This window comes from Thalassophryne amazonica, chromosome 14 (genome assembly GCF_902500255.1).
Source record: "Thalassophryne amazonica chromosome 14, fThaAma1.1, whole genome shotgun sequence".
Taxonomy (NCBI): Eukaryota; Metazoa; Chordata; class Actinopteri; order Batrachoidiformes; family Batrachoididae; genus Thalassophryne; species Thalassophryne amazonica.
The window spans coordinates 50,200,771-50,226,174 of NC_047116.1; the positions used below are offsets into that span (position 1 = coordinate 50,200,771).

Consider the following 25,404-nt stretch of genomic DNA (forward strand, 5'->3'; position numbering starts at 1 on the left):
AAATAAGTATTTGAACACCCTGCACTTTTGCAAGTTCTCCCACTTAGAAATCATGGAGGGGTCTGAAATTTTCATCTTAGGTACATGTCCACTGTGAGAGACATAATCTAAAAAAAAAAAAAAAAAAATCCGGAAATCACAATGTATGATTTTTTTTTTATAATTTATTTGTATGTTGCTGCTGCAAATAAGTATTTGATCCACTACCAACCAGCAAGAATTCTGGCTCACACAGACCTGTTCATTTTTCTTTAAGAAGCCCTCTTATTCTGCACTCTTTACCTGTATTAATTGCACCTGTTTGAACTTATCTGTATAAAAGACACCTGTTCACACACTCAATCAATCACACTCCAACCTGTCCACCATAGCCAAGACCAAAGAGCTGTCTAAGGACACCAGGGACAAAACTGTAGACCTGCACAAGGCTGGGATGGACTACAGGACAACAGGCAAGCAGCTTGGTAGAAGAGAACAACTGTTATGATTATTTATTAGAAAGTGGAAGAAACACAAGATGACTGTCAATCTCCCTCGGTCTGGGATTCCATGCAAGATCTCACTTTGTGGGGTAAGGATGATTCTGAGAAAGCTCAGAACTACACAGGAGGACCTGGTCAATGACCTGAAGAGAGCTGGGACCACAGTCACACAGATTACATTAGTAACACATGATGCTGTCATGGTTTAAAATCCTGCAGGGCAGCAAGGTCCCCCTGCTCAAGTCAGCACATGTCCAGGCCTGTTTGAAGTTCACCAGTGACCATCTGGATGATCCAGAGGAGGCATGGGAGAAGGTCATGTGGTCAAATGAGACCAGAATAGAGCTTTTTGGAATCAACTCCACTTACCATGTTTAGAGGATGAGAACAACCCCAAGAAAACCATCCCAACCGTGAAGCATGGGGGTGGAAACATCATACTCTGGGGGTGTTCTTCTGCAAAGAGGACAGGACGACTGCACCGTGTTGGAGGGAGAATGGATGGGGTCATGTATTGCGAGATTTTGGCAAACAACCTCCTTCCCTCAGTAAGAGCATTGAAGATGGGTCCTGGCTGGGTCTTCCAGCATGACAATGACCCCAAACACACAGCCAGGGCAACTAAGGAGGGGCTCTGTAAGAAGCATTTCAAGGTCCTGGAGTGGCCGGGCCAGCCTCCAGACCTGAACTCAATATAAAATCATTGGAGGGAGCGGAAACTCCAAACCTGAAAGAAGATCTGTATGGAGGAGTGGACCAAAATCCCTGCTGCAGTGTATGAAAACTTGGTCAAGAACTACAGGAAACGTTTGACCTCTGTAATTGCAAATAAAGGCTACTGTACCAAACATTAACAGTGATTTTCACAGGTGCAGTAACATAACATACAAATAAATTATTAAAAAAATCATACATTGTGATTCCCGGACTTTTTTTTTTTTTTGCACACCTATGCAGTAATCAAAATTATGCCTGTCACAGTGGACATGCACCTAGGATGAAAATTTCAGACCCCTCCATGATTTCTAAGTGGGAGGACTTGCAAAATTGCAGGGTGTTCAAATACTTATTTTCCTCACTGTGTATATATATATATATATATATATATATATATATATATATATACACACACACACACACACATACATATTCTATTTCGACCTCATTTTCTTATTTTATTGTATTGTTACAAGTATTATTATTATTGCTTATCCTTGCACATGCTGTTTTGATGCACATTTTCCTCTACTCACACCCATCTTGTGTGTTTTTTAAGAGCTGACGTAACATGAATTTCTCCACTGTGAGATCAATAAAGTCTTATCATGAAAAATGGGAGCAAAAACAAGTGTTGTGTTTATATTTTTGTTCAATGTGTATATGTATATATATTAGTGGGCTCCAGATTGGGTAGTGTTTATAAAATAGCAAGGTGACATTTTTCAAGGGTAGTAATAAATTAAGTAAAGTTTGTATAAGGAGCTGGAATGGTGTGTGATTCCAGAATGTTTATAACCTTAGACCACAACAATTTTTAGAAGAGAAACTCAACCCTTTTATTTCCTGTTAACTATTTAATTTTTTAAATGTTAATTTGCTGTCTTAATGTATTTACAAATTGTTTAGGTTGTTGTTATCATATACACATTATTATTATTATTATTATTATTATGGTTATTATTATATTTTGTTGTTACTTCTATTTTGTTATTTGATTTTTAAATGCTGACAATGGAAATAAGTTGCGGGGTCAAACCCCACCCCTACCACATTTCTCCATGTAATGTGGAGTTGCATCAGGAAGGCCATCCGGCGTAAAACTTGTGCCAGTTCAACATGCAGATCCACCTCGGATTTGCTGTGGTGACCCCGAGTGTAAACAAGGGAGAAGCCAAAGGGACTTACTAATGGACATAAGTGTTTTCACTTTCTTGTGTCATCCAGGTATTTTTATGTATTTACAATTGTATAATGTACTTCCACTGAACTTACTAAATGAAGTCACACACTCACACTTTTAATATAATGATGATTTACCACCCCTTACTGGAATGCCATGTTAGTCCAGAATGTAATTAGCAATGTTAGCTAATATCCGTAGCTTCTCCAACAACATTAGTCCTATCAACATTTCGTTTTGGCAGTGTTCATCCAAAATTCATAAGCATACCAACTGGAAATGTCACCTGTCCCCAGTCGCCTGCATGTAGAGCCTTTTGTTTTTTCTGCATTCTGCTGCAAGCAGATACTTTTCCTTTTTTACACACACAAACAGAGACTGTGGAGGAAGATATTAAAAACCATACTCTTTTCATACCTGGTAATGATAACATGACACTTAACTAAACTGACTAAACCATTTGAACTACAAAAACACATTGAATCAATAACACTAGCAACAACTAACATGAACCACAATAACAACATTTAAAACCCCAAAACCAAAACTGGTTAGCTACTGTAAAATTGCCAATTCCTCCAAAAATATTAGGGTGATTCTTAGACTACAGGCACTTATTATGTCCTTTGATCATGTATGAAAAACAGAAAAAAGGGGAAATTTCACACTTTTATAGTTATCTTTACAATGAAAGTGTGTTAATAAATTTGTTCTAGTAGTCTATGATGACTTTTTCACCTTTTTTCAGCATCATTATATGCAAATATTGCCGTTTTGTGCTTGTCCCACACCCAGACTTTTGATTTTCAATGATAAAAATGAATGGTAAAGAAACGTTTTTTCTAATGTTTTAAAATATCTCTGAATAAAATATCAGTAAAATAATCAAAACATAATTGGGGTATTCAATGTCATACAACTGTTGTGATTTTTTTAAACAAAATGTAGTTGTCCCACACTATTGCTTTAATTTCCACCACAACACTGTAATGTCCCTTTAAACAGTTTGTATGAAAGATTGTTTTGGTAGTTTCTATGGAGATAAACAGTGACATCAGAGCACATGTATATAGCGCCAAATCACAACAAACAGTTGCCCCAAGGCACTTTAAATTGTAAGGCAATGGTGTGGTGGAAATTACATTTACAAGGCCAATAGTGCCGTAGTTAAAGAATCACCCGTTAGTCTTATCAACTTTCCGTTTTCAGAGTTCATCCATGACCCAAAATACAGAAGCATACTAAACGACAAATGTCAGCTCTTCCCAGTCACATGCATGCAGAGCTCTTTGGTTTTTTGCACACTGCTGCAAGCAGGTGCTTTTAATTTTTACACACGCACAGAGACAGTGGCAGAAGACATGAAAAGCAATACTGTTTTCACTCATGGTAACGGCAACATGTCATTTAACTAAACTGACTAGTTTTTGTGTGATTGAAGCTATACACATGCCGCACACATACAGAGGCCAGTTGGCTATTATGTGTGTGTGTGTGTGTGTAATTTTATTTTTTGTTAAATTTAAGCAAACAGTCTATAAGCTCATCTCAATTGTTTTGTGTCACCTCCACTGTGGTGTAGGGATGCAAAATTGCCAAATTGCATCATCATCCAAGTACTTGTGACATTGACTATATTTCAATTGTAATAAAATAATCAGGAATTTTCATAGATAGTTCTGTAGGTTCAGTCAAGTCGCAAGGTTTTGTAGACTATTAAAAAGGTTGCTTACGACTAACTGCCACTTGATGAATTATCTAGCTGCAAAATGTCAATGCAAATACTTTTTGTAAGAAATGGCTTTTAATCAGTCTTGTATCATCAGAAAATGTGATTGTTAAATCAGGATTCTTATAACCTGAGTTAATTACAAAGACTATGGTTACTGTTATTTTGGTTATATGGGTATATCACTGTACATGTGAAACATTTTTACTTTCTTACTGAACAATACTTTTGGCTTCAGGAAATACCCCTTGGAATGTTTGAAGTTCACTCCCATGAGCTGTTACAGTCTCTTGCCAAGTGTGCTCAGGAGCTGCAAAACAACCTGGTGTCAAAGATGCTGCGAGACTATCAAGAATTCAACAAAAAGTCAGTTTACCACTTATTCATAGAATCTCCTTCATGTTGTTTGCCACCTTATGACTGGGAGTAAGATATATTTAAAATATATATCTCCTTTTACATTTGTATAATGACAATAAAGAGCATTCTATTCTATTCTATTGGCAGCATGGTGGCTTAGTGGTTAGCACTGTTGCCTCACAACAAGAAGGTCATGGGTTTGTTTCCCACCTGTGACCTTTCTGTGTGGAGTTTGCATTTTCTTCCTGTGTTTGCAGCGGCTTCCTCAGGGTCCTCCTGTTTCCTCCCACATTTAAAGACATGGAGGTTAGGTGAATTGGAAACTTTATAATTGTTCACGGCTCGCTTGCAAAAGAGGTCTTGAACTGAATGTGACTAACCTGGTTAAATAAATAAAAAAAAATTCTGTTCCATTATACTGTATATGCTGAACATGGACATGTAAACACTTTGTTAGTTGACTCTTTTAGTAAGGTACTGTGAACTGTTCATTGTGGCAGATTGATTTCTGCGTTCTCTGTATGAGGTCAATTTAGTGATAAAGAGGCAGACTACCAGCAACCAGGACCTAGGCACTGCCAATACAATTTAGACCTTCTTACAAGTGCATCTGGAAAGTATTCACAGTACTTCTCTTTTTCCACATATTGTTGTTACAGCCTTGTTTCAAAATGGAGTAAATTCATTTTTTCCCCTCAAAATTCTGCTCACAACACCCCATAATGATGATGTGATTTTTTAATTTTTGCTAATTTAATTTAAAACTAAGAAATTACATGTACATAAGTATTCACACCCTTTGATCAATACTATTTTGATGCACCTTTGTGTCAAGGCTGAGCGGAGGCGAGGCACAGACAGAGGCTGAACACAAATGCAGGCTCTCAAACAGGACGTATGAGTAAAAAGATGGTCTTTATTACAGACAGGGGTTCAGCAACAGGAAGACAGTCTGCAGTGCAAAAGTACCAGACAGGACGAGACAGAGGACGTGGTCAAAAACTAGCAGGGTCAGTACACGAGCAAACTGGGTTTTCAGAGCTGAGGCAAAAACAGGGTCAGGTAAACAGAGCAGAATCAAAACACAGCAAGAGCAAAAACAGAACGAGGCAAAGCGCTGGTAAGTGATGAGCATCATCGACAAACGAGCAGTGAGGGAATGAACAGATGCAGTTTAAATAAAGAAGGTGGTGACAGGAAAACAAGGTGCACGTGAGAACGAAGGATCTGGAAAGGGGGCCATGGCTTGCAGATGAGGAACAGGTGCAAAAGAATGACTGAAGAAAATGCAATGGAAGCAAACCAAAAGAACTAAGTGACTGGAAAATCAACAGAGAAAAATGAGACATGCTTAAGGCAGGAAATAATAAACATGAGCAAAGCAAAAGGGGGAAAAAAACGAGATAATGTGACTAAGCAAAGTGGAAAACCAGGAGATCAATAAAAATAAACACAGAACTGGAACAGAGCTGACACTGAATAAAATGTAGAAATAAATGCAGTGACAATACAAAATACTAATAAGAAATCAATCACAAAGAACATAATCAAATACTAAACACTGAAGGTGAAAAATAAGCAAAACCTGTGAGTAAGCATGATGTAAAGAATGTGAAAGCTAAAGTAATATACATGACTAAAAATAAAAGATGACCAAGAATGAAACTAGTGACAAAGAAAAGCAATGAATGACTAAACCAAAATGCAATACACGAGAACCAAGACCAGGAACACAGAATAATACATAAACATGAATAATCAGAAACAGACAAGAAAATAAACAAGCAGCCAAGCAAACAAAACAAAGTCAAGAATGGGCTAAACTGAAGGAAAAGAAAAGGGAACGAAGACAGGAACCCAAATAGTACAGAAGCATGACACTTTGGCAGCAATTACAGTCTCAAGTCTTCGTGAATATGATGTCACAAGCTTGCCACACCTATCTTTGGGCAGTTTTGCCCATTCCTCTTTGCAGCACCTCTCAAACTCCATCAGGTTGGATAGGGAGCATCGGTGCGCATCCATTTTCAGATCTCTCCAGAGATGTTCAATCAGATTCAGGTCTGGGCTCTGGCTGAGCCACTCAGGAACATTCACAGAGCTGTCCTGAAGCCACTCCTTTGATATCTTGTCTGTGTGCTTCAGGTCATTTTCCTGCTGAAAGGTGAACTGTCACCCCAGTCCAAGGTCAAGAGCGCTCTGGAGCAGGTTTTTATGCAGGATGTCTCTGTACATTGCTGCATTCATCTTTCCCTCAATCCTGACTAGTCTCCCAGTTCCAGCTGCTGAAAAAACATCCCCACAGCATGATGCTGCCACCACCATGCTTCACTGTAGGGATGGTGTCTGGTTTCCTCCAAACATGATGCCTGGAATTCATGCCAAAGAGTTCAATCTTTGTCTCATCAGACAAGAGAATTTTGTTTCTCATGGTCTGAGAGTCTGTCAGGTGCCTTTTGGCAAACACCAGGTGGCCTGCCGTGTGGCTTTTACTACAGACTGGCTTCCATCTGGCCACTGTACCATACAGGCCTGATTGGTGGATCACTGCAGAGATGGTTGTCCTCCTGGAAGGTTCTCTTCTCTTCACAGAGGAATGCTGGAACTCTGACAGAGTGACCATCGGGTTCTTGGTCACCTCCCTGACTAAGACCCTTCTTCCCTGATTGCTCAGTTCAAACCATCAGCCAGCTCTAGGAAGAGTCCTGGTGGCTCCAACCTTCTTGCGTTTATGGATGATGGAGGCAACTGTGCTCATTGGGAGCTTCAAAGCAGCAAAAACATTTCTGTACACTTCCCCAGATTTGAGCCTTGAGACAATCCTGTCTGAGTTCTGCAGACAATTCCAATTAAGCTGAAGGAAATTCTCAAGGATGATCAGTGGAAACAGGATGTTCCTGGGCTCAATTTTCAGCTTCTTGTCAAAGGCTGAAGGGTGAATACTTACATACATGTGATTTCTTTTTAATATTCATTTTATTAATTTCTAATAAATTTGTAAAAATCTCCAAAACTTTTTTTCACATTGTCATTATGGGATATTGTGTGTCAAATTTTGAGGGAAAACATGAATTTCACCCATTTTGGCTTTAACATAGCAAAATTTGGAAAAAGTGAAGCATTATGAATACATTTCAGATGCACTGTATGTCCCTTCTGTCCAACCATTGGCCACCTATCTGATCTTCTGAAATCCTTGCAGTACTGGGGTATGTGAGCGCTACGGGGAACTGTGGAAATGTGGAGGATGCTCAGGACCTCTGGACCACATAATAAATGAATTCTGGAGAATGTTCTTTCTATGATTGACTTGGCTTTGATCACCAATTCATCACTATTATTCCATTGTCAGAGCCTCTGCTTTTCACCATTTGGATGTCCACTGATCTCTGTATGCATGTACAACCCCAATTCCAATGAAGTTGGGACGTTGTGTAAAATGTAAATAAAAACAGAATACAATGATTTGCAAAAGGTATGATGAAACTATGATGACACTAATGTAAAATTTCCCCCTCTTGTAGGCTTTCTGCTGAATATGAAGCAGTTGCAGAGAAGGCACTGAGCACACCACCTGACACATACAAACTGATGGAACTTAAGGTAATAACCAAGTGGCAACACTCAAGCTTGCATTTTGAACTCAACCAGGATGTGCAGTTCCTTGACTGTCTGCTTGAGGCTGGCTCCAAAACAGAGCACATTCCCGTAGCATCCCATTTTAAAACAGAAATAAAATGTTTATAGGCCTGGTACAAAAACACTTTTGGTCTCTATTGATAGTTTCCTCCTCCACAACAACTGTACAAATGTCTTAAGTTTTTTTTTCAAATGTCTTAGTTTAAGATGTTTTAATAAATAAAATTCTGTATAATTGTGGCTGTGGCCACGGCTTTGATTGACAGCGACTGTGTCCATCGACCCTTTCCTTTGTGTTCATTTGGAGTATTTTATTATAAACACCTGGAAAATATGGCTTTATGTGCATTGAAATGTCCTAAAGGATCATCTAAGACGTTGCTGCTGCAATATTCACACTAAAACTCTCGTCTTATTTAATGTTGTAAGCTAACTGTTTGCACTTTTAGCAGCTGTTAGTCGGTCCACTTAATGCATGATTACTGAGGAAATATGTGGCGGGTAACTTTTACTGTCCACACCAAGCTAAACCCTTATGAGGACCACCGCACAGTGCCCAAAAATATGAATTAATAAACACCCAAACCGAGGTTCGCTTATGTTTTGGATTCCGGAGGGGGTGTTGTGTTCAGCCTTTTTCTGTCACACACAGAACTACCCATGCTCCACCCCTAATGTTTTATGAGTTCATCATGAATCAGTATGATAGATAGAAAGAAAGAAAGAAAGAACTTTATTGATCCCTTGTGAAGACTCCCTCAGGGAAATTGAAGTTCCAGCAGCATTGTGTAGCAAGCACATGGGGTAAGAAGCACACAGTGTATCAAAACTGAAAGTAAAAAAAGAAAAACAGTTTGCAGTATAAATACACAATATAAATACCAGACATACTGATCAATACTGGTTTACTGGCTACTACTGTTCCTCTCATTCCTGTCCTCTGTCTTCCCGTTACTCCTCCTCCCGCCGAGTGAGGAGTTGTACAGTCTGATGGCCTGAGGGACAAAAGAGTTTTTCATTCTGTTGGCCCTGTACTTGGGAAGGAGCAGTCTGTGGCTGAAGAGGCTCCTGTGGTTGCTGATGACGGTGTGTTGAGGGTGACTGGCATCGTCCATAAAGTCCAACAGTTTGTCCAGTTGCGACGCCCACAAAAGAGTCATTTTGGCTTTTCTTGGTCTTTGTAGAAAACCAATGGGTGAGATCACGCAGGCTCTGTCCAGTACATGCTATATACATTCTATGTAATAAGCCCCAGTTCTAACCACAGGTCACTCTGGTGCAGTGTGTAATTAACTGTCCCAGGTAGTAGTCACTCAGCGCTGTCTTAAAGACAGTCTAAAATAGAAAGTATAGAATAAAATGAACTAAATTTTGAAAAGGGCAGGAAGAGTATAAAAAGGCATAGGTAATAAAAGCTTAAACAGGAAATTTAAGAAAGTAATCAAAAGTAGCTATATTGCACATTGTGAAAATGTCAGGTACAATTTGACTGGAGTCTGTGCAAATTCAATGCGATGAGGTAATCTGTGATAAAGTGATCAGTGCAATAAAATGTGATAAAGTGTCTTGTATGAATTGTCAGTGTTTAGTGTAAGTCCAGTACAGTGAGGTATTGTGTGTATGGGAGCTGAGGAGTGTGATGACTTGGTGGTTAAAAACTGTTCTTAAGTCTTGTGGGCCTTGCAGCCAAGCTCCTGTATCGCTTGGTTGACCATAGCCGGGAGAATAGCTGGTGTGTCGGTGGCTGTTATCTTTGATGGTGCGATGTGCTTTCTGCAGACGTCACTGATTGTAAATGATCTGTGAAACCGTATGATTAGATCAGGGCTATCGTAAGCTCCGCAGTATGTTGAATTTATTTACAGTATTTTTAGGACTTATGGTACATGGACTTCAATAATAAGTATGGCACCAAAAATGAAACACAATACATCAATATTTTCATCATTTTTTATTTATTCAGAATAGTCAGCTCATTTGACATTCACCACTCATCACTCATCTTCAACTGCTTATCTGGGATCAGGTCATGGAGTGTATAATAAAATGTTATTGTGCTGTTTTGCACCTGTCTTAAAGTAACCCTGAGAATGTATTTGTTATTTAATTTTGTTTTAGCACTCTGGGGTCAGTCTGAACTGGGAGCGAAGAGCTGGATGTACTTGTTATTATTACACTGATAGCACGACTTTGTTTTTTGTAGCCACTAACGACTGGGAGTGAAGCATGCTGGGATCATTCGGAACTGGGAGCGAAGAGCTGCTTTTATTATGTCTTTGTAAGAGAGAGAAAATAACTTTCAGATGCCTGTTGATTAAAGAAATTATGTGCGCCAGGGAGGTTGAGTTGGCCACTCACCCTCCCTTCGCGGACACACTAGAAAAAAGGGAGTAGAACCATGCTTCAACAGAGTCTGCTGCGGGTTAACGTACGAACGCCCAGCCGGTTGACAGGCGCACTCTGCTGAAGGTGTTGGCTCTCCACCTTAAAGGCGTCACGGTAAGAGAAAAATGCGCTGCAACCACTTGTGTTTGATGTAACTGCTTTTGTGGGGAATAAATATACGCCTTTTTATTCTAGCAAAATGCAGTCTGTGTGATCATTTCTGTGTGCCGATCTGACCGAACCTTGTGTTTCAAAACATGGAGGCAGCAGCTCCAGTAGGGGACTCCAGACTTCCCTTTCCCAGGCCACATTGACCACCTCTGACTGTGGGATCCCGAGATGTTCCCAGGCCAGTGTGGCGATATAATCTCTCCACCTAGTCCTGGGTCTTCCCTGGGGTCTTCTCCCAGATGGATGTGCCTGGAACACCTCCCAGGGGGGCATCCTTACAAGATGCCCGAACCACCTCAGCTGGCTCCTTTCAATGTGAAGGAGCAGCGGCTCTACTCAGAGCTCCCCACGGATGACTGAGCTTCTCACCTTATTTCTAATTGAGAAATGCTTAACTTTAATTTAAACAGGTTAGTCCCATTTGCACTTTAAGGACTAGACTTAGAGAGTGCACACATTTTCAGAACACTGTCATACACCATTTTTGAACTGGATTTGACAGAAATCCTCAAATTGGGTGTACAGTAGACAGCCTTATTATGCGCTTTATTTATTTATTTATTTTTGAGCAACTATACATAAAAGTGCAGTTCATTTTTACACCAGTGTTTTGAATACTATACCTATCACCAGTGGTAGGCACAGTTCCGATAATCCGATAACAGATAATTATCGAAGATAACGTTTTCATTATTGGATTATCGATTAACTTTAAAGACCATCAGCGGACTAATTATCTTCCAATGAATTTTTGTCCGATAACTTTTAAACTGACAAACAAAATAAAGCTGAACAGCAACATGCATTTTTAAAATTAGTTCAGCACCCACCTGTTAAAAGTTTTGTACCAGACACACATTTATAACCTTTACAAACGGAACTACTTGTATAAAAAGCGTCTCAATCCTCTGCAGACAAAGAAAAAACAGCCCCAAAAAGAAAAAAAAAAAAACTATTTCCTTTAACATCATACTGATATGCTGGCAATATGACCCAAGTCATCCAGAGGCATACATCTTTAACTTATGGTTCAAATTTCAACCAAACTAATTTTGGACAAGTTATTTAAAATTACTGTCATGTCTGAAGTTGTATAAAGTAAAAATATCAGATATATGTTTTAGTTTTAAAGTAATGTGTTAATTTTTAAGGTTTTGTGAGCACATGCTCTGCCCCACAGTGCATTATGGGTAGGATGATGTAATCTCAGTACGTCATGACAGGACAAATGCATTTCAGACACTCTGTTCAGGCTCCAAGGACAACAGCATTAAACTCTAGTGCCTAAAACTCTCTTGTATATATTCTCTGCATTTATAGACGTTGATTTTTTTAATTGCGTTTGTTAAATTCCACGCATTTTAAATGTGAACAGACAGGGATTATCTAGAATTTGTTTTGAAAGCCTCTACTGCCATCTAGCATCTACTGTTCATGGCAATGTCTGGGAACCAGTAGATGGCTGTGTTCTGTTTATTTTGACCTTGGTTATGTCAGATATAAGACTTGTTCTTCTCTCTGCTCCTTTTCATTCTGGTGATTGTGATGCTTTATTTCTGTTTTTTCTGTTTTTTTTATTTTAAATGAATGAAATAAATATTAAAGAAAGAAAGATGATTGTCAAATCAAATTTTTGCGTTGCAAATGGCTTTTTTTTTTACAAATGAAGTTTAAAAACAAAACAACTGCATAATAATAATAATAATAATAATAATAATAATATTACAAGACAGCTCTGCAGTGTTTGCACAGGTACAGTGCAAACGGTTGGATGCTGCTTGTAGCTTTCAGCAGCAGGATAACCTCACGACGGCCGACCACAATAATATATCAAACAGGTTTGATTCTCATTCGACCATACGATCACCGATCAGGAGGTGATCGTCAGATGTTGACTGCAGCTTGATACTCCATGAACACTACACGATGCAGGACGCACGATTAACCTGAAACTTGGTCCAAAAAATTCCTGCATGAAAAATCATCTTGCACAGTGTAAAGTATGTTTTACAACATCAAATGAATTTTGTAAAGAGAGAATGCAAAAAAATGAAAAAAAAAAAAGAATGCAAAAAAAAAAAATCAATCACCAATCAGTGTTTAGCAGGCACCAATCAGTGTTTAGCAGGCACCTTTACCCAGAATCCTTTGCGATCTGGCTCTTTGTTACAAAACCCCAGAATTAGTGCATTATTCAACATTAAAAGATATATGTTATATTTTAACTTTGTACAAATGACAGAATTGACATTAATGGAGTTATTCTATCGGTATTAATGTTATTTATAAAACAAAACCAAGTCAATATGACTTTATTTTTCAAGACCTCCGCATGACCGGCTCTTTATAATTGATGCAGGACTCGCTTTACGGCTGCTCTCAGAGTGCTTCTGTGCTGGGAGGGCTGTAATAAACAAGAGCTTCCAGCAGGGGTTCGAATGTTGAAAGAAAAAAAGTGTGGTCTCATTGTTTGGGTCTCAGGGTGCCTCTGTGTAGAGCTTCCAGCAGGGGCAGACTGTTGAAAGAAAAAAGTATGGTCTTATTGTTTGGGTCTGTTGTTATTTTTAATATTATTAGAAGCTATTAAATTTGTTTTACTAATAGTTGTAAATGTGCCAGAGATAATATTAGAATTTATCTGTTATCGGTTATCTGTAACTTCTGATAAATTTTTGGGTGGTTTATTGTTTTATCTTTATCGAAGATAACTTTTCAGTTATCTGATTATCTGTTATTGAAGTTAATTTTTTGGTTATCTGTGCCCACCACTGCCTATCACACCAGTGTAAGATTTACACTTCTCTGGCCTCTCGCTTACTTTCTGTTTTTAATCTTCTTAGCTTCTCTGTCGGTGTTCTTTGGAGTCCTTTTGTCTCTGCCATGATTTCTGTACTGAGATTATTGAGCTAGCTTCTTACAGGTACCTGAAGGCCCATAGTTGTTGGTGTGACATGAAGTGTCATAAAGCACTTCTTGAGGGAGATCATGTGCACACCACCAAAGTTGCATTGTGTTGGAAAAGGTGTCCAAGGTGCAGAGTGGGAATAGAAGTGACACTATTCTCTATGTTACTTTTACCATCAAAATAATTTTCAAGATGTTATTTTAGTTCAAAATAACTTCATAGTGTTACTCTTGGTCCTCACACTGTACCATTGTTGAGTCAGTTATGTGACGATGTATACGATAAAGGTGGGAATGTTTTTTTTTCTTTTGCTCATATTTTCATTTTATTAACAGGTGTATATCAGTTATAGTAAAAGCACACTACACTATACTGTACTAGTTACAATCCTCAGGTAAGAAAACATAATTATTACATACAATTGTAATCAACAAAACTGCTTTTTATTGGACAGGGATTGTAAGAAAATGTTATTTGTTTAATTTTATGAAAATAGAAATTATGTCAGTGGATATCAAATTAAAGCTGGTTTACATTTCTCTTTCTGATTCTTGCATTTAAGCTGTGTTCTTAATCATTCATACAGACGTAGTTGGGTTGTTTTTTGTTTTTTTTTTCTTTTTAATTGCCAGTGTTCTATTTCTTTCCTAGATATATTTAAAATGTTCATGCTCACTGTCCTGGGAAACCATTTTAATATTTAGTCATTCATTCATTCATTCATCTTCTACCGGTTAGTCCATTTAAGGGTCGCGGGGGGCTGGAGCCTATCCCAGCAGCCATAGAGCACGAGGCGGGGTACACTAGTCAATGAGGCGGGGTACAATATTTAGTCAATCTTGGCAATATATAAGTACTGTATAACAGTGTATTTTTGCAGTGCATCCAGAAAGTATTCACAGCGCTTCGGTTTTTCCACATTTTGTTATATTACAGCCTTATTAAAAAATGGCATGAATTCATTTCTTCCCTCAAAATTCTGCTCACAACACCCCATAATGACAACATGAAAAAAGTTTTTTTTTTAATTTTTGAAAATTTATTAAAAAAAAAAAACTAAGAAATCGCATGTACCTAAGTATATACACCCTTTGCTCAGTACTTTGTTGATGCACCTTTAGCAGCAATTACAGCCTTAAGTATTCTTGAATATAATGCCACGAGCTTGGCACACCTATTTTTGGGCAGTTTTGCCCATTCCTCTTTGCAGCACCATTTTCAGCTTTCTCCAGAGATGTTGAATTGAATTCAGATTTGGGCTCTTTTTGGGCCACTCAAGAATATTTACAGAGTTGTCCTGAAGCCACTCCTTTGATAGCTTGGATGTGTGCTTAGGGTCATTGATTGTCCTGCTGAGAGATGAACTGTCCCCTCAGTCTGAGGTCAAGAGCGCTCTGAAGCAGGATTTCATCCAGGATGTCTCTGTATATTTCTGCGTTCATCTTTCCCTCAATCCTGACTAGGGTTGGGTATCGAGAACCGGTTCTTTTCGATAATTGTTAAGAAATTAAGAAATTAGATCCACTGATATCAATAGCCTTTTTGCTTAACGATTCCCTTATCGGTCCTTCAGAGCGGCTGTTGTTTTTGAGGGTCTTTGTTGGGAAAATGATAATTTCTCTACGTTGATTGCAGAACCTGCAGCGGGTCTGTAATCAACTGCTTCTGCAGCGCGGCTCCACTTTGAAGCATGAACCAATGAAGCTGTGCTCCGACCCGCTGCATCGTTGGTTCTCTGCTTCGCTGCTTTTCAGAAGCAGCATCTGCTTCTTAACCCCTCTCAAAGTCAGTTAAAGATGTCAATCGTGAGTCACTTTTGTGCAGATTAAAGTCACTAACTGGGACTCTTGTCTTGTTGCAGGCAAGAAACGAGAATCGTCCTCTGTTGCCGCTCTCTGCCAAGTCACGTTAGAGTCCAACTGGAATTAATAACTTCAACACTCTGTTTTAAATCAAATGACACCTCTTTCCAAACGTTGTAATACAAGCACTAAACTAGTACACACAAAATGTTATTTTCCTCCCAAAATGAGATGTCCTGCAATACTGTCATTATTATTGATTTAGAGTAATTATATTTTATTAATACTAAATACATAAAGCTGAGGATTATGCATTTCAAATAAATTGGATTTATTACAGTAATGAATATGCATCATGTAAGGTTTATTTGGTAGGTTTGTATTAAAATTATCTAAAAAAAAAAAGTAAATGGGAATTTGTCATGTAATAAAATTACATAAATCTTAAAAGTTAGGGTTAAATATTTCTGTGAGTGCAGGTGTCTTTTGGCCAACTCCAGGCGGGCTGCCATGTGGCTTTTACTACAGACTGGCTTCCATCTGGCCACTGTACCATACAGGCCTGATTGGTGGATTGCTGCAGAGATGGTTGTCCTTCTGGAAGGTTCTCTTGTCTCCACAGAGGAATGCTGGAGCTCTGACAGAGTGACCATCGGGTTCTTGGTCACCTCCCTGACTAAGACCCTTCTCCCCCGATTGTTCAGGTCGGACCGTCAGCCAGCTCTAGGAAGAGTCCTGGTGGCTCCAACCTTCTTGCGTTTATGGATGATGGAGGTCACTGTGCTCATTAGGAGCTTCAAAGCAGCAAAAACAAACATTTCTGTACACTTCTGTACACTGTTGGAGCCTCGACACAATCCTGTCTGAGGTCTACAGACAGTTCCTTTGACTTCATGTTTCGTTTGTGCTCTGACATGTGGGACATTATATGTAGACAGGTGTTTGCCTTTCCAAATCTTGTCCAGTCAGCTGAATTTACACCAGGTGGACTCCAATTAATCTGTAGAAACATGTCAAGGATGATCATTGGAAACAGGATACACCTGAGCTAAATTTTGAGCTTCATGGCAAAGGTTGTGAATTCTTATGTTCACGTGATTTTTTTTTTTTTATTTAAAAAAAAAACTTTGTGACATTGTCATTATGGGGTATTGTGTGTCGAAGTTTGAGGGGAAAAAATATTTAATCCATTTTGGAATAAGGCTTTAATATAACAAAATGTGGAAAAAGTGAAGCACTGTGAATACTTTCCGGATGCACCGTACCTTGTACCTGTCTTTCAGGCCTATGTAAACAAGGTGAAGACCACAGAGATGCCACTGTTGGAAGACAAACTCACCGATTGCGACAGATGTTTGTGTTTCTTGATGGGCTTTGTCACCTTCTCTGAATCAGATTTGGAATTTAATGTGCAGCCCATTAAACGGCACATGCGCATGCCATCTATCTTTGAGCAACATCAACAGATTGTCAATCAGAAGACAGAGCAGTATCAGAGTGCCCTTGAGGTCAGTGCTATCTTTTAAATTGCACTAGTCTGAATATTTTTACATCAAACTACAACACCAACAACAAAAGATGTGTGATAGAAAACACTGCATTTCTTTCTATGTGTATATTCATTGCAGTTTTCACGTGAGCGCTTTATTAATGAGCTGAAGACATACGAAAAACAGGTGGAGGAGTTTTGCAACTTTGGTGAACTGTCACATCTCAGCAGATACTTGAAGAAAGCCCAGGACATCAATGCCAAATTGGAGTTGGCAATGGAAAAGGTACAACCGAGCTTCTGTGCTGCAGAAAAAATAGATACATTTTTATTTGTTTATCTACCATCTCAGTTTGATCTATTTTCCCCCTTCTGTTCACTTCTGTACGTTTTATGTTTGTGAACAGATCAATGATATTAACCAGGAGGAGGAGGTCTATGGTTGGCCTGTTTCCCAGTACCCACAGCGCAAGAAAATCCAGAACAGGCTTTCACCTTTCTTACACCTCTATGAAACAGCTTCTGATTTTCAGAACAAGCGCAAGCAGTGGCTCCATGGGCCGCTGTCTGGTGTCAACTCAGACATGGTAAAAGCAGTAATAACGTTATTACTGAGTTTAGTGTTTGTTTGTTGTCTGTCCCTCCCTCAGAAAAAGGGTATAGACATTCTACTTTTAGAATAAATTTCATGAAACATGGTACAAGTCCTTGCTATAGGTTGGTAATATGCACATTATAATATTGTTTGAGTTGGGCCCATTTTACCAGGGGATACTGTGCTCTCAGAGCACTCTTGTTTAATTATTTTTTTAAGCAAGTGGCATTATCACTAAATAGGAAACTGAAGGGTCTTGTACACAGTAAAGGCCTCATTTACTAAATGTTAAAACGTGCACAAACATAATAAACAAAAAATAAAATAAAATGCCAGCATGCTGATTTACTAACACCATGCACTGAGGATTGCGTCTTTCAAATGCACAACATAACACGTTTTGTCCATTTAGCACATTTGCCTTCATGATTGTGCAGTTTAGGTTTTGTCCACCTGAAAAGCCTTCAGTTAATTCAAAATTGTGAAAGGGACATGCAAATAGGATAGCTTTGCATATACGATACGACTTATGAAGGTCAAAAGGAAACTTTGCAGATGCTGATAGCTCTCCAGCATGACAGTGACCCAAAACACACAGCCAGAGGACCTAAGGAGTGGCTCTGTAAGAAGCATTTCAAGGTCCTGGAGTGGCCTAGCCAGTCTCCAGACCTGAACTCAATTGAAAATCTTTGGAGGGAGCTGAAACCCGAAACCTGAAAATCTGGAGATCTATATGGAGGAGTGGACCAAAATCCCTGCTGCAGCGTGTGAAAACTTGGTCAAGAAGTACAGGGAATGTCTGCCCTTTGCAATTGCCATCAAAGGTTTCTTTACCAAATATTAAGGTCTGTTTTTCTATTGTATCATATACCTATTTCATGCAATAAAATGCTAATTCATTATTTAAAAATCATAGTGTGATTTTCTGTTTTGTTTTTTTAAGCTTCTGACTCTCACAGTTGAAGTGTACCTATGATAAAAAATTACAGACCTCTCCATTCTTTGTAGGTGGGAAAACTTGCACAAGTTTCAACAGTGGATCAAATACTCATTTCGCTCACTGTATGCCCCACGTTTACAATGAATTAATGATTTATTTATTTTTATTATGTGTTCGAGGACAGGGCAGCCTCTCTGCTGCTGTAACAGCAGTCTGTCGAGCACAATAAATTAATGCCAAGATTTCAAATGTGCAAATGTGTTTTGGGTCATTGTCATGCTGGAAAACCCAGCCACGAACCATCTTCAATGCCCTTATACCCCTGTCACACATAGCCGGAATCATGCAGAGTGCCATCGGAGTCACGAATCGGCACACATCCGAAAAGTGTAGGATTTCAGTTTCAAAATGTTCTGACAGCCATCTGCGGAAGTTGACAAGGCAGTCTGGATGCGTTTGGACCATTGCTGGCACGCCTCTTTTCCTCCCGACTGCGTCAGATAATGGCAATACTTTCCATGTCGGAATGGCTGCTCCACATTCTTGCTATGTGTGATGGGGGCTTCACTAACGGAAGGAGGTTGTTTGCAAAAATCTTGCGATACATGACCCCATCCATCCTCCCTTCACTACGGTGCAGTCGTCCTGTTCCCTTTGCAGAAAAAATGTACATGGTTGGGACGGTGTTCTTGCGGTTGTTCTCATCCTCCAAACACAGCGAGTGGAGCTGATGCCAAAAAGCTCTATTTTGGTCTCATCTGACCACATGACCTTCTCTCATGGATCCTCTGGATCATCCATATGGTCACTGGTGAACGTCAAACGGGCCTGGTCATGTGCTGGCTTGAGCAGGGGGGACCTTGCGTGCCCTGCAGGATTTTAAACCATGATGGCGTAGTGTGTTATTAATGTAATCCTTGCAACTGTGGTCCCAGACTGTCTACATCACATTACCACCCCAATTAGTCTTTGTAAATCACCAACAGAAGTGTCACTGCAATACACAAATGTTTGGGCCCACACAGTTTATAGCACAGTTGCATGTGGTCCAAACCTACGTGTGACTAAGGTCTAAGAAGATCTCAGATGATAAGTGCTATCATTATCTGGAATCTTCATAAATTAGGCCCTAAATTTGTTGGCATGAGCACCACCCACTGTTACCTTTACCCAACTGGCAGTGCATGGGACCATTCTAGCAAGGTACCATTACAGTTTCAGTATAAAAACAATGCTGTTTTGTTGTATATTTAAGCATTTTAAAGTATTGGTTGAATTGGTAATGCTATTTGTTTCTGAAGTTTGAAATGTCAAAACTTATCTGTGTAGGTAGAGGAGGATATTGGCAGCATTTGGCGCTTGTTATACAAGCTGGAAAAAGATTTCAGTGATGTGCCTACGGCCCTGAACATAGCAAGTAGTGTAAAGGCAAAGGTGGAAAACTTCAAAGAACACATCCCACTGTTGCAGGTAAGATCATCACAAAATCAAGAGAAGCAGCATCAAAACTGAAAAAAATGCAGACTGAAAATTCTTATTAGCAATAAATTATATTTTACAATATTGTTCTTCGCTTGAGTTTCTGTTTTATCTTCAATTACTATGACTTAAGATATGCTGATGCCTGCACAATGTAAGGTTGCACAATAACATTGCTGTTAAAAGTTCTAAATTGTGATATAGGCAGCTTTACCAATGATCCAGTATTCATACAACTTGGAAAAAGGTCAAGACCTCTAACGTGTACTGTGGAATTAAACTTTCAGGGTGCTATCAAGCACCTATGAAGAAAGATTAGTGGAGTATCTGGGAGGGAATTCGAGAAAATCGTGCACTTTGTGACCAGGTTTTGAATTTCAAAACACAAGGTTTTCAAAAACTATCGCAAGCGAGTTGAGACTGCCCTCTAGAGGCCTGTTTGCACAAAATTCACTGTGGCTGCTGCCAGTAAAAGTTAATAGTGTACTGCAGCTCCTATTTGCAGTAGAACCACGTGTAATACCACTTTTCCATTGTTTTGGGGGGCAAGGATTCCATTTCTGATGTCATTTTTCTGTTTCAAGGTCATTTTCAAGGTAAAAGGTCAAATTTAAGAGGAATTCTGACAAAAATGACCCTAAAATGCACTTGCATAGACATAGACAGATGATGTTGGATTCTAGACCAGTGTTGGGCTCAGAGAGTTTATCTTTTAACTATTGGCTAACCTTATTCCCACTTTAGAAACAGGTGTAGTTTATGACAGTCAATATACCAGTGCTATAATAATGAAATTGTCACCAATGTGAGTCTGTAGATTTACATGGATGCCAGATGCAGTATGGCTACCAGCAAGCTTGCTTGCTGTAACTTGTTTTGGCGTTGCAATGTAAAATGTGGTTATTAGAGGGTCTGTTTATGGGTTTTCATGGTAAATGTGCTCCATTAGCCCATGTCATTTCTCATATGCAGTGGAATCCAAACCTGAAACTGATTAGGTCCAAGAAGATCTGTTTTACCCATATAACATGCAGATAAGTTCCAGGATTATTCTTGGAACCATAGAATTTGTTTAAGATATCCGAATATTTGTAGCATCAGAGTTTGAGATAGATCCCACTGTAAATTTCAAATCAAATCAAAATCGAATTTATTAATTTATATAGCGCCATTTCACGACAAACTCATCTCAAGGTGCTTCACACAACATAAAACAACAACAACAAAAAAAACTGAATTAAAATTTAAAACACAGTAAAAAGATGACCATAAAAGAATACAAGAATAAAAACACATCATAACACTAATGATAAAACAGGGAAAACAAATGAGTCTTTAAACATGACTTAAAAGTCTCCACAGTATCTGACTGCCGAATGTGTGCCGGGAGATCGTTCCACAGAGCTGGAGCATGGTAGGAGAAAGCTCTGTGACGGGCAGACTTTTTATTCACCCTGGGAACACACAGAAGTCCTGCACCCTGAGAACGCAGAGCCTGAGCCGGTACATAGGGGCTTACCAGGTCAGCCAGATAGGGAGGTGCAAGTCCATGAACAATTTTATAAACTAATAACAGTACTTTAGAATCCGATCTTGCAGCAACTGGAAGCCAGTGCAGGGACGCCAAAACAGGCTTAAATTTAACCTATAAAATTAATCTGACAATATTTTATTGTCATTTTTATTGTCATTGTCATGTTCTTAGAATTTGTGCGAGGCAGACTTGAAAAAGCATGCAAGCTTTTATCTGATGTCATCCCAAGAGCCAATTTGTATACATTCAGCAATTGGCCACCAGTTGATCTAAAAAAGGGTGCAAACAAGTTAAGATCAGCAAAGGCAAATACAGCACTCATCACCTGTCCCTGCAAGCACGGCCTGAGGCTGACATAGATGACTTCTTCGAACACAAAAATCAAGTCAAATTTAAGGGAAATTTGAACAAAAATGACCCTAAAATGCACTTGCATAGATATAGATATATGATGTTGGGTTCTAGACCCATGTATTGGACATCTTTCCAGTTCTTGCACACCTTATTGTCCCTGTTTACTAAGAATTTTAATAAAGTGCTGAAATTGGCACAAAACATACAAAATGTAGCAGTAAATAATCATATATTAGGACACCAGTTTGCAGATACTCTTGGGGACTATGTAACTGTTCTGGTCCATCAAAATTATTTCCTTTAGTTTTATAGTTCTCATTTCAGTGGATATAAATTACAGTATTTCTACAATACAAAATTACAAGTTGGCTTTACTTTGAAATTGTATTTATTCAATACAAAACCTATTATCTGGCATATAGTAATGTGAACCTAAACTAAAATGATCCAATTATATGTTTGATACTAACACATGCATCTGATATGTACCTTTATATTTCAGAGAGTCAAAAATTACAGAGTCGTCAACATTGATTAACTTGAACTTGAACTTGAACTTATTTATTTTGGCACACAAACTTGACAATAACAAAACTGATACACAAGACAATTCCACAGTGACGTGTGACCAAAAAAAGGGGTGAGCAGAAGCAAAGCTTATAAACGCCCACCCCATATATACATACTGTACATACATACATACATATACTAGGTCTGTTAGAAAAGTATCCGACCTTTTTATTTTTTTCAAAAACCATATGGATTTGAATCACGTGTGATTGCATCAGCCAAGCTTGAACCTTCGTGCACATGCGTGAGTTTTTTCACGCCTGTCGATTGCGTCATTCGCCTGTGAGCAGGCTTTGTGTGAGCACTGGTCCACCCCCTCGTCGTTTTTTTATTGCAAATAAATGTCTGAACGATTTGGAGCTTTGCTGCATCAATTTTTTCCAGAAACTGTGAGAGACCTCCAGGTGGACACTGTTCGGAAAATTAATATGGCTTTCAGGGACAATTTTATGGGGATTACACAGATTAAGGAGTGATCCAGACGGTTTAAAGACCGCCCACAACTGCTGAGAGCGCGCCGTGCTCCGAGTGCCGATCGACAGGCTCAAACCCCGCTGAAACAACCAGATCATTTCCAACGTGAAGGCTTTGTTGATCCGGGACGTCTTCTGACTTTCACAGAAAGGCAGAAGGCGTGGATATCAGCACTTTTTCGGCACATTCCACTGTTACAGGAGTTTTTACAGGAGTGCGGAACTCCTCCGCACGTCTGTCTCAATGTGGCAAAAAATTGCTGATGTCCACGTCTTTTCACAATTCCTGTGCTAGTCAGACGACATACCTGATCAAGACAGCGTCCAGTTTAGAAATGAACGGCACATTCCACTGTTACAGGAGTTTTTGTCATGGAAAGAGGAGCGGAATTCCGCGCGTCGCGGTGGAGCCGCATGGCGCAAAGCAATGCCATGATGAAGCTCACAGGACATTTTTGATCAGGATATGTCATTCAATGTGCATATTAAACAAATATATGTAGGACTGCTTTTTTGCATTTGCGCAATATCTCTAAAATTAGAAAGGTCTTGTCTCAGAGTGATACTGAAAAACTAATTCATGCATTTATTTCCTCTAGGCTGGACTATTGTAATTCATTATTATCATGTTGTCGTAAAAGTTCCCTGAAAAGCCTTCAGTTAATTCAAAATGCTGCAGCTAGAGTACTGACAGGGACTAGAAGGAGAGAGCATATCTCACCCATACTGGCCTCTCTTCATTGGCTTCCTGTTAATTCTAGAATAGAATTTCAAATTCTTCTTCTTACTTATAAGGTTTTGAATAATCAGGTCCCATCTTATCTTAGGGACCTCATAGTACCATATCACCCCAATAGAGCACTTCGCTCTCAGACTGCAGGCTTACTTGTAGTTTCTAGGGTTTGTAAGAGTAGAATGGGAGGCAGAGCCTTCAGCTTTCAGGCTCCTCTCCTCTGGAACCAGCTCCCAATTCGGATCAGGGAGACAAACACTGTCTCTACTTTTAAAATTAGGCTTAAAACTTTCCTTTTTGCTAAAGCTTATAGTTAGGGCTGGATCAGGTGACCCTGAACCATCCCTTAGTTATGCTGCTATAGACTTAGACTGCTGGGGGGTTCCCATGATGCACTGAGTGTTTCTTTCTCATTTTGCTCTGTATGCACCACTCTGCATTTAATCATTAGTGATTGATCTCTGCTCCCCTCCACAGCATGTCTTTTTCCTGGTTCTCTCCCTCAGCCCCAACCAGTCCCAGCAGAAGACTGCCCCTCCCTGAGCCTGGTTCTGCTGGAGGTTTCTTCCTGTTAAAAGGGAGTTTTTCCTTCCCACTGTCACCAAGTGCTTGCTGACAGGGGGTCGTTTTGACAGTTGGGGTTTTTCCGTAATTATTGTATGGCTTTGCCTTACAATATAAAGCGCCTTGGGGCAACTGTTTGTTGTGATTTGGCGCTATATAAATAAAATTGATTTGATTTGATTTGATTTGACATGTTGGGGCATGTCCAGCTCATGCTCAGTTTCTCGGATAATCACACGACTGAAAAGCAACCGACAGCCGTCTGAAATCCACCTGAAAGCCGTCCTGTGAGACCAACACGGAGGTGGTTTTGTGCCGCGTAATGAACGGCTCCGTGGCGCGTCCCTCCGCTTTTCTTTCCATGAAAAAAACTCCTATAACAGTGGAATGTGCCGAAAAAGTGCTGATATCCATGCCTTCTGCCATTTTGCGAAAGTCAGACGACGTCCCGGATCAACAAAGCCTTAACGTTGGAAATGATCTGGTTGTTTCAGCGGGGTTTGAGCCTGTCGATCGGCGCTCGGAGCGCGGCGCGCTCTCAGCAGTTGTGGGCGGTCTTTAAACCATCTGGATCACTCCTTAATCTGTGTAATCCCCATAAAATCGTCCCTGAAAGCCATATTAATTTTCCGAACGGTGTCCACCTGGAGGTCTCTCACAGTTTCTGGAAAAAAATTGATGCAGCAAAGCTCCAAATCGTTCAGACATTTATTCGCAATAAAAAACGAGAGGGGTGGACCAGTGCTCACACAAAGCCTGCTCACAGGCGAATGACGCAACCAACAGGCGTGAAAAAACTCACTCATGCGCACGAAGGTTCAAGCTTGGCTGATGCAATCACACGTGATTCAAATCCATATGGTTTTGAAAAAAATAAAAAGGTCGGATACTTTTCTTACAGACCTCGTATACATATTACCAACCCCCAGAGCAAGCACACAGGCGACAGTGGTAAGGAAAAACTCCCTCTGATGTATTGAGGAAGAAACCTCAAGCAGACCAGACTGTAAGGGGTGACCCTCTGCTTGGGCCATGCTACAAACACATTTAACAACACAAACTCAAATCCCATTATCATAAACATATCTAGTGAACACCGTGTCTTTGTCTACATACATATTTACATACATATATACACACACCAACATACACCTACACATACATACATAATTACACACACACATATACTGTATATATAATTATACACACATACACACACACACACACACACACACATATATATATATATATATATATATATATATATATATATATATATATACACAGTAGTGTTCAGAAT

At 39.4% G+C, this 25,404-nt stretch overlaps 1 protein-coding gene across 1 annotated transcript in view; it reads left to right on the plus strand.

Annotated features, from left to right (window-relative positions):
• Positions 1 to 25,404, plus strand: part of LOC117524084 (dynein heavy chain 7, axonemal-like) — a 289,259-nt gene that overhangs the window by 50,903 nt on the left and 212,952 nt on the right. Inside the window, 6 exon segments of the mRNA XM_034185816.1 lie at positions 4,359 to 4,477; positions 7,996 to 8,074; positions 16,657 to 16,881; positions 17,002 to 17,148; positions 17,270 to 17,449; positions 19,727 to 19,867. Of these exon segments, the coding sequence (XP_034041707.1) occupies positions 4,359 to 4,477; positions 7,996 to 8,074; positions 16,657 to 16,881; positions 17,002 to 17,148; positions 17,270 to 17,449; positions 19,727 to 19,867 (891 nt within the window).